Source organism: Theobroma cacao, chromosome 5, assembly GCF_000208745.1.
Source record: "Theobroma cacao cultivar B97-61/B2 chromosome 5, Criollo_cocoa_genome_V2, whole genome shotgun sequence".
NCBI classification, from domain to species: Eukaryota; Viridiplantae; Streptophyta; class Magnoliopsida; order Malvales; family Malvaceae; genus Theobroma; species Theobroma cacao.
Window position 1 is genome coordinate 34,687,028 of NC_030854.1, and position 10,612 is coordinate 34,697,639.

The 10,612-nt window shown below is 31.7% G+C and overlaps 2 protein-coding genes across 2 annotated transcripts; one reads left to right on the forward strand and one right to left on the reverse strand.

Annotated features, from left to right (window-relative positions):
- LOC108662271 (arabinogalactan peptide 13-like) lies at positions 895–1,533 on the reverse strand. Its single transcript, XM_018121613.1, has one exon. It carries the CDS (start codon positions 1,421–1,423, stop codon positions 1,244–1,246), a length of 180 nt encoding a protein of 59 aa, XP_017977102.1. The 5' UTR covers positions 1,424–1,533; the 3' UTR covers positions 895–1,243.
- On the forward strand, positions 7,547–10,093 carry LOC18599868. The gene is made up of 6 exons (XM_007030035.2): positions 7,547–7,778; positions 7,876–7,919; positions 8,238–8,454; positions 8,960–9,251; positions 9,512–9,589; positions 9,716–10,093. The coding sequence occupies exons 3-6, from the start codon at positions 8,240–8,242 to the stop codon at positions 9,764–9,766; spliced, it is 636 nt and encodes a 211-aa protein (XP_007030097.1). The 5' UTR covers positions 7,547–7,778; positions 7,876–7,919; positions 8,238–8,239; the 3' UTR covers positions 9,767–10,093.

Below are 10,612 nucleotides of genomic sequence, written 5' to 3' on the forward strand. Positions count from 1 at the left end.
ATGTAAGGCCATATCAAAATTCATCGTCAAAAACATAAAATTATATTGGTTATTTATAAGTCTCACAACACATAACTTTTAGTATTTATTGTTACCATTCATGTGTAAACACTCAAGGAAAAAAAAATTCTACAATGAGCTTTTAATACTTATTTCTTTTCAATTCATTAAATGTCTAATAAGGAAAAATTGAATTTAATATGATAATTTTATATGAATTTTTAGTTTCTTATCATTTTAGTTAAATTTAATAGAATATGAGACTAAATTTAGTTATTTAACATTTAATATTAATTTATTTAAAAAAATAAAGTTTTTAATACTTGCATTTATTATATAATAACCTTATTTATATATTATATAGATTATCCTAATACTTTTAGTAATACAAGCTAAAGTGTCGAAGCCTTCACAAATCCATGCAAGACCAAAAGAAATATATAATTACAAAATAAAAATAATACCGGCTCATTGCAAAACAGGGCATTTACATATTGATTAAAATAAATTCTACTATTATTAAAAAAAAAATATTTGAGTTCATACTTTTTAAATCATTGTGTACTAATTAATAAATCAAATATTTGAGTGTTTATTATTATATATTTGCAAGAAAATTTGATGATGTTCAATTATTTATTTATTTATTTTCTTGTAAATATAAAAAGTTCAATGGGCTCTGTAATTCTTTTTCGCTTGCAAGAAAGTGATGGATCACAATCAATTTCCCCATTATATTTGTAAATTCAAGTTTTAATTGCAAGAGCAAAACTGTGAAATGAATGAGTAAACAAAAGAAAGTGATGGTACTTCTCTTCATGGAAAATGTTTGGCTGTGATAGGGGAACCAAGTTGACAACCTTCCCAAAAGGAAAGAGACAAATGAGAATAAAGTGAAATTATGAACAAACAAATAATTCATTAGGTCACCAACAAGCAAATCACATCAATTAATTATACATTAAAAATGGAAATAATATAGAAAAATATGAATACAATGACCAGTAGTCACAAGGCAAAAAAAAATGTATGTAGAAAAGCAGAATCCCAACCCAAAAACACCCCCAAGCTTTCTTCTCTTTCTCATCGCAATCCTGCCACATAATGCACTAACAAAAAGTTGTCTATGCCCTTTGGAGAAAAAGAATCGAAGAAGAGAACTCGAGACGAAAGAACTCTAAATATATAAACCCCAATCTTGAAGATAGGAAATTAAATTTTGTAACTCAGCAACACCACCGTTTTAGAACAGAAGGCCAAATGCAAGACCAGCGAGGGAAGCAAACACGGTGGGCACGAAGGAGGTAGCGTCCGAGGTAGGGCTAGGGGCCGGGGCATCAGCTGCCGCAACGTTTTGGACTGCGGACACGGCCATCAACACGACCACCACGGCCAAAAATAGTCTCATCCTGAATGCCTCCATTGTTGACGTTTGGAAGATTTTGTTGCAAGGGGAAGGGATCGAATGTGTGGAGGAGACAGAGGGAGGTGAAATGTTGCTAAGCAAATCGAGACAAGCAATGGTGGGGTGGCACAAAATGGGATTTATATAGGTGATGGGGGCAAGAGAAAATTTAGGAGGGTTACGGGCACGCTGCCAGAGGTGACCGTTGCGTCAGCCACATGCACATGGTTTCCTATTTGGGGCTGCCCGTTTGTTGGGACAGGGTGGCTTTAACCTTTAGGTGCCATACAGCTGTCGCCAACGGTTTCTTGTGGCCATTCTTTGGAGGGTCCCTTTTCCTTTAACTACCGCTTTTTTTTGGGCAGTGTGGGCAGCTCAGTTGCATAGAAACTTTCATTTAAAAAAAGAAATACTTTTGGAGTCTTTCCAAAAAGACTATTTTGACCCCATGGGAAATCATGTTCTGCGGTTGGAGTTCAATTTCCCGATGGCAATCTTGGGATTCGATGAGATTAAATAATGATAAAAAGATTATATTATGAGATTTGGTTTAGGAGAAGATATTTCAGGGTGTTGGGTTTTTTATTAATAATTATTGAAGTTCAAAATTTTGAATTCTTTTTGTTGGAGATGAAGGGTGGTGTGCTGGCTGTTGGGACCCATTGATTCACTGGCATTCACCAATTATCATATCACCTGCCCCCAATCATCAATGGCTTTTTGAAAGGATGGCATTTGATTACTTATAACCATTTTTTAAATATAAATAAAAACTATTTCTCCTTTATCAATTGTGATAATTAAAGGTGAGGTACATAATTGTTCATAATTTTATTTTTAGTGAAAGAGAAAGTTCGAGATATATAAGGTGATTAATCCGTTGGACAAAATTAATATTCATCATACCATATAAAGTTTATATATTTACTTTCGAGACATGATTTTTATAAATTTTAAATAATGTTTTTTTTTTTGCAGATATATAAAACCCATAAACGAGACATTAAAGCAATTTATATTAACCAATCAAGAGGCTCAAAATTAGAACCTCTAAGTTACTATCTACATTTCAACCTCACATTTACAATTTCATCTCTAGATTTTTTTTTTGGTGACAATAAGACAATATGGTTCACGAGCAATGGTTTCAGAGGCATGCATCACACCCAATTTCATTGTCTAAGGTCACAAAAATCTTGTTCATTTTTTTTTTTTTTTAAAGTTTCTCCAAAGCCACCATCTCCTTCCTTCCACAATTCACATCCACAAAATTCATATGAAGCAAATAAAACATGGAGAGTTATTTAAAAAAAAAAAGTGTGTAAAGACCTATTTGCATCCTACTTTTTGTAATTAATGAAGTGTTTTTTTTCCCTAATTTTGATTGTTGCCATCACATGATTGTGGCTTAATTTACACTTCAACTGAAAAATTCATTGAACTATGTCATGTGGTATTAGTTTGTTAGTTGAAGTCACCCCACCAGAGTGTTAATTAATCATCATTTTTTCACATCCAATCAGTTGTTTATGTTTGTCATTGTATCCCATTGCCATATATAACAGGTTGTCTCAATCCAATTCGAATACAAATTTCGCTATCATTCAAAGAATAACGAATCGGAAGATAATCTTCTTTTATCGAATTACTTATTTATTTTCGATAATTCTATTTTGATAATTAAGTTGAAAAAGAAAGATTAAAAAGTTTGATTTCTTCACTGAAAGACAAAGCATGACTATTAACATTCGAATATTTGACTTAATAATCAATTGTTAAAAAAAGGGTTGCATATTGAATATCTCTACTATCCAACTTACTTATTTGATTGTATTGAAATGAGAGGAGATACTTACTTTTATTTTTTCTGTTTTTGCTGTGCAAACAATAGTGCCATTACAAAAAGATGTATGATAAGTTATCTTATCAAATTAAATTAATGTCCTTCCACTCTTTGATAGAAGAAAGCATGCAATGTACGGATGCAATTGCCCTCCTTTTTCTTCCATTGTAAGCAAGCAATCCAATCATATGATCTCATTTCCCCCTCTGCTTTTCGAATACAGGCAGAAGCTGCCACCAAACAGAACGGAAATAAAGATAAAGTCATTGAAAATGATATTAAGGTGTTGAATAGTGCTGTCTAACGACCCAATCTTCATTAAGACTTCGTGCTAGCAACACTTGGAGTAGCATCATCCTTTTAATTATTAACTTCAGACAAGTTTAAGCACTCTTTTTGAGTTGCAATTATGGTATTGGGAAAATAACCAATGGCATGGATCCCCTGCTCTTTGAATTAGTCTGCCTTATATTCATCTTATCAATGCAAGTGCAACGGTACAAATATCTTCAACTTTTTAATTTTCTCTTGCTTTCATCTTTTTATTACTTTGATATATTTGAGAAAATCTAAAGGAGAATAGATTCAAATTTTGAATTTGAATATTAAGTCTCAACTTTATGTAAGAAAGATGATCGTAATAAGAGAAAATAAGACGATTTTGTTTTGAAATTTTGTCAAAATATACAATGAATTTGCTTCCAAGTTTTTTATTAAGTGATCTAAACCAATTTGAAATGGAATCCGAACTAATTCGATATTATATTTTATGTTCTGTCTATACTCGAGCTTATGTTAAGTAATGAAAAATAAAATCAAATTTCAATACAGATTGTAAAAAAAAAAAAAGATAAAAGAAGATAGAAGGTTTTGATGGGAAAATCATTCCAAATGTACTTTAAACAAGTTGGTAAATTAGGAGTGCCTGTATATGTCTTGCCTTCACTAGACAAGAGAGAAACATAGCTGCCCACAGGCTTAGTTTAGCTCATCATAGAAGATAATCTATATATATAAATATCTTTTTTTACTTTTAATTCTTTTTTAGTGGCACGTAGTCTTTATCTTGATCCAGGTCAATAGTTTTGTTGGATGATCCAAAAATCTTATGTTCTTGTTCATCTTCTTTATAAGAGTTGATAGATTGAAGTATTTTTGTCATGATTTTCTTGTCTTCTTATTTATTTTTTGCTTCGGCAAGTAGTGTACTTGCATTTGATTTTACTTGTAAAAATTTGACAACTTCTTGATATGAGGTAGCTATTTTGCATGATGCTGGGTCTACTACAACTTATAAAACAAACTTTAAAACAGCTAGAGTTTCTATTTCTTCAATACCATCCGCCATTAGGATGAATTTACAAGGGATAAATAATTCTTCAAATATACCTCAATTAACATACAACAGGTAAGAACCTAGCCCAACCAATTCACTTAACATATCTCCAACACATTTGTCAATGACCAATAATCTAAACATAATTTAGCTGGTGAAGAAAATTTTGAAATCTTTGTACTAGAAAAAGAGTTTAAAATCAATAAAGAATTGTGTAGAAAGCATTACTACTTTGAAAAAAATAAAAAAAGAAAAATTTATTTAGTAACCTATAAAAATGAAAAAGATCAAATTCTACAAAAATATTATAATTTCATGAAAAATTATAAGATTCTAATAAAATTCTTTACAGAGTTTGAAGAATATTACTTAGGATCAATAAACACTACAAAAAACATAGTCAAATGGCAAACAAATAGAGGAAAAATTAAATCCCAACACTCTCTTTGATAGAAGTTCAATATTCTCACAAAAATATAAGAATCAGAGTAACTCTTTTAAAAATGAGGTTCTTAGACTTAAGAAAACAAGTTTATTTTAAAAATATAAAAATTATAGTTGAACAAATCTAAATCTTTATATCATTACAAAATAACTAGAAAATATAAAAACGTTAATTAAAAACCAATCAAAATTTACTCAAACTCAAATAATAAACACAAAAGTCGTTCAATATATATATATATATAATACAAATTACAGCACAACTAAGAATCTAGTCTTTCACCATAATCAAATGATTCAGGCAGCAGCCAAGAATGAGAGAGAAGTCAAGATGACACGCTTCCGAAGATGACTTGATGAAGCTGGTTCCCAGGATGCGTAGCTCCTGGTTAAAATGAAATGATTGTTTTTACACTAAATTCTAAGGTTGAATTTCAACTTTCAAGAGCACACTTCCAAATTCAAACGCTTTGAAATTAAGGAAGCAAAAGAAAATGTAGCGGCTGAAAGGACTAGACTGGGAAAGTGAGGATCAGGATCTATACTTGGAGCTTTTTTCTTTATTTGAGTTTGACTTAAACGGCTCATTTTGTTGTTTATATATACACGTATCAAGAATAGTGGTGTGCCTTTGGAAGGACAAAAGCAAACAATATTACATCACTTACCAACCAAATTTTATGTATTAAACAAAATTACCCATGAGAGCTTTATTTTTGTTATTAAATTAAATTAAATTATTTTTTATACGTCATGGACAAAAGTTTTAAACTTCACGAGTACAATTAAAAATATCAATACATAACTCGATAAGTTTACTATTAAATTGAAAGATAATTCACACCTTACGAAATGCCAATAAGATTGCGAATCAGCTGGAGTACTGTAGAAGAACGATCTCATCAGTTTCTTATCATAAAGTTGGTAATATTTAATTTATATTTTGTGCTGATGTCTTTTTCGGGACATTGTTGATTCTACTGTAATGATATATGATTGTGAGCTTTCTTTTAAATGTTGGTTGACTTCTTGAAGATGAGAGTTTTTTTTTTTCTAGACAAGAAGGAAATTTTGAGAAGTTTTTTGGTAAACTTCTTTTTAGATGAGGTTATGCTTATTTCTTTGTGATGCAATATTTGGTGTTTTAGCTTTCTAACAGTAAATTCCATGCTGTAAAGAGATTATTCCTTATTCATATTAATGAGTTTACTTATATATAAAAAAAATCTTCCCGTTGTATCAAGATAATTTTCCTTAATTAATGTTGCACTAAATTGGTTGAAAATTTGTGAAGTTAAACTAAAGTCAAACTAGGAAGGATTTGAAATTCCTCTAGGCTTGAAGGGCTGATAAGAATTAATAATGTCATTGTTGTTTTACATGAGTGAAGGGTTATTTGGTTCTCTTCATAATAGAAAAAGCTAAGCTCCAAGATAAAAAAAATTATAATTTTTTTATTTGCAAGAAATTATAATTAAATAGCTGGTTCCTACTTAGGGAAAAAGAAAGAGGTTAACTTTTAGGTTATAATGTAAAGCTTCTTTAATTTGTTTTTATTTGTAACGGTGATAAGACGATCACCATATCTTATAAGCAATAAAACGTTTCGGGAAAAAAGTTCAAATTTTTAATTATATTTTGTTAGTGTTAGCCGACCTAAAACAATATAATATATGCCAAGTAATTACAGTCTAAAGAATCAAAGATACACAAAAAATACATTTCACAAAGGTATAAAGGGTTCCATATATATATATATATACATTTCACAATTAGTCTTTTTTTTTAATTTTTTATTTTAAATCCTCAATCCATAATTTTTAAACATTTAAAAAGAAAAAAAATTTAATTTCAAGTCAATAATTTTTAATGTCACATTATTTGTCACGTGACACTGACGTTATTAAGATAATGCATCAACATGTTATATGACAGATAACATAGTACAAAAAATTGTTGACTGTATCATTACTTAACGGAAGTTAGTTAACAATTAATTAAAGAGACTTATTTGAATAAAAATAAAAATTTAAGAATTTATTTAAATAAAATAAAAGGATAAGAATTAAATTAACTTTTTTGATATAATTTAAAATTTTATTTAAATATTTAATCTACTTTTTATTTTATTAGGAAAAAGGGCATCTTATTATAATATTCTTTTGTCCATAAATATATTTAGGACCGGACTGAAGCCCGTCTTCGGTAAGGTTTTAGGAGTTGGAAAGCCCAAAGGGAATCAAGGTGCTTAAAATCCGAAATCCAGAGCTTTTAGCCCAAAACTTGACTAGGGTTGAACCCAACCTACTTTGGTTCTGGATTGGTTAACCAACTCACTGAATATGTATACAAATAATTTTGTCTTTTTGCTTAATCTAATTTTCCTATAATGGAAGAAAAATAATGAAAATTGATAATAAACTAAAGTGGGACCCGCATGCCATCAAGCCGTAAAATTCAAAATCTGACGGTCCCTATTAATCTAATTTTATTTTTATTTTCAGTATTGGTAGGACGAGGGGAGAAAGATGATAAATAATAAACAGAGGGAGAAGAGAAAGAGAGGATTCACAATTCACAAAGCAAGGTTGGAGAGAAGAAACACAATAGAATTAGACTGAAGAGAAACAGAGAAAGTGCAAGAAGAGAGCACTCCTCAATTGGACAAACAAAACAGAGAAACTGAAGCAATAATTTAGGAAAAAATAATTCCAACTCTTGTTTTCCATCTGGGATGAGAGTACATCACTGTAAGATTTCTTTCTCTTCTTCTTCTTCTTCTTCTTTTGTTATTCCAGACTTTTTTCTGAAGTTGGTAATTAACATCTCTTTTGTTTGGAATTTCAGGTCTTTTTTTGAAGATTATAGTGTAATTTGTTTAGATCTTTAAGGTCTGGCAACCAATTCCTCTCTCCTTAAAGCTTGTCTCCTCTGATGACTCTTCTCTCACTTTTTACTTAAAAACAGCAAAAACCCAAACTTTATTTTCATCATTTCTGTGATTTTCACAGCATAAACCACCACCCAAATGGGTTTTCTCCAAGGGAAAAAAATAATAAATCCATTTATTGCTTAATCCTCTTTCAACAAATATTCCATCTTGGGTCTTTCAAAATTTTGTCACTTTTCTTCAAATTTGATTATTTTGGGTGAAAAAAGTTTGAAACTTTTTTTTTTATTTAATTTGGTTTTGTTGTTGTTGATGGCAGAGATGGAGAAAGAAGAGAGGGGCCAAAAAACATGCAAAACAATAGAGCCAGAGCTATTTTTACAGTGGGGGAATAGAAAGAGGCTAAGATGTGTGAGAGTTAAAGATCCTCAAAAAATCTCTCATAAATCTAATGCTGTAATTCGTAGGAGAATCACTTCTCGGCTTTTAGAGAAGGAATCCTCCCCTTTTTCTCAACCCAATCATCGTCTCACTAGGTAAGAAGATCAAATTTTTTGGGCTTCTTTATTTTAAAAATCCTGAAATTTTCTTGGCCCCTTTTGTTGGTTTCGGAAAAGATGAGATTTTCTTCGTTATTTACAAATATTTTTTAAATTTTTTTGTTATCCTTCTGTTTGGTTTCTGAGAAAAGATTGAATTTCGTTTAACTTTTTATCCTAATTAGATGTGGATGGCTATGGAATTTTGGGGGGCAAAAAAAAAAAAAAGAAAGAAAAAGACTATTTCCGTGTCTCGGCCGCCTAGCAGCGGTTAAGGAATTTCTTATTTCCGATAAAATGAGCCCTGTTTGGTTGCTGGGAGTAGAGAGAAGGGAAGTTTGAATTTGTCTGGTTTATTTTATTTTAGTTTTATGGCTACCATTTTTTGGTCCCTTTGCAACCAAACACGGTGTTAAGAAATTCCCAAGTAAAATTTTTATAATGTATAAGCATACTGGTAGAACTGTGAAATTTACTTCTTTTTTGGTATGTTTGGTTGTAGGAATTCTGAGGCAGCTATACTCCGGTCAGGTACAACGGAGCACCGGAAAACTTTGTCATCGGAGAAGGAGGATAGGTACTACACAACAAGGGGCTCATCAGTAGGTTTGGTGGATGAGAATGGGAAGGTTGCAGATAGTAACAATGGAGAGGATAACAAAGGGCTAGTGTGGCCAAAGCTGTTTATCACTTTGTCAAGCAAAGAGAAAGAGGAAGATTTTATGGCAATGAAAGGGTGTAAACCCCCTCAAAGGCCTAAAAAGAGAGCCAAGATTATCCAAAGGAGCTTACTTGTAAGTAACATTGCTGGATTTATGCATATCTTTCAGTAATTGAAGCATGTGTAGGTTTTTTTTTTTTTTTTGATGGGGAAAAGAAAATTGATGATATCAAATTCTTGAATTGGTTTCTGGGTTGGTTTCTTTTTGGAGGGAAAGGAATTTTCTCTTTGGATTGATGCAGGATTGAGACATGATGATTTAGATCTTGTGGATTTCATTGAACTTCGGTTTCCTTTTTTGGTCTAATATTGACATCTTTTGGTGGTCGGTAGCTGGTGAGCCCTGGGGCATGGTTGACTGATATGTGCCAAGAGAGGTATGAAGTTAGGGAAAAGAAGAGCTCTAAGAAGGTACATGATTGGGTCTCTCTTCCTCTAGATTTCTACAATAATTTTTGAGATTTGATTTGCAGTTTTCAATATATTCTGCAGATGTAGTTAATTCTTTTTTAAATCATGTGGTTTGGCATTATGCAGAGACCTAGAGGATTGAAGGCCATGGGGAGTATGGAAAGTGATTCAGATTGAGAGATATGTCCATACATGGCAGCCGCAGAGGCTTTTTCTCTTCTGAATTTTGGGGAATATTTTTGCATTTGATGTCAATGGGGTTGTTGGAGTTTTGGAGAGAAAAATATAGAAAAGTTAAGGAGTCCCTGCAGGGTTTGTTGTATAGAAGTTAAAAATTTCATTTTTATAAATGAGAATAATCATCTTTTCTCTCAATTCATTCCCATACTCCCAAAATTTACTGCAGACAAATGCATGTGGCGCACTTCTTTCTACCTTTTGTTCCTGATCAAATTGTATAATTTTGGTAAACTATGATATGTTAAGAGCACTACATTGAAATCCCATTGAGACTTTGTCCTTACTGTTATGCATGTGGTCAAATGAAGTAGTACATATGGTCAAAAATTTTGTCAAATTCGATGGCTAGATTGGCCTGATCATTATGCCTGACAAAAACCATATGACAATGGTTCTGTTGATTTTAGAGGGTAGCATTTGTCAGTGTCTGTTCTGGTTGGATTCTCCTTTCAAGAATTCAAGGACATCCTTTCTCCTTAGAGAAACCAAATATGAAAATTTTCCTAAAATGTCGTAACCTGGAGGAGCATTTGGATGGAAATTCTGCATTCTTTCCTGATTAGCAAGCAACAGAATCCATTTCAAGAGCAAATTAAGTATCTGAATACTCTGGAAACAACCAAAAGGCCCAAACTATAGTAGGAGGAAAAGTAACACAAGGATGCATCGGCTATTCAGGTGATCCATGTTAAATCTAACCTCAATCATTTTGTTAGCTCCCAAACGCCCTGGCCAATGGCTGTTTGTTGGTTGCAACTATCAAATCTACAGAATATCCACTGG

Coding starts and splice junctions, on each gene's coding strand:
- LOC108662271 (XM_018121613.1), bottom strand. CDS start 1,423: ATGGAGGCATTCAGGATGAGACTATTTTTGGCCGTGGTGGTCGTGTTG.
- LOC18599868 (XM_007030035.2), top strand. CDS start 8,240: ATGGAGAAAGAAGAGAGGGGCCAAAAAACATGCAAAACAATAGAGCCA. Junction 9,252..9,511: donor TTATCCAAAGGAGCTTACTT/GTAAGTAACATT, acceptor GGTGGTCGGTAG/CTGGTGAGCCCTGGGGCATG. Junction 9,590..9,715: donor AAAAGAAGAGCTCTAAGAAG/GTACATGATTGG, acceptor GGCATTATGCAG/AGACCTAGAGGATTGAAGGC.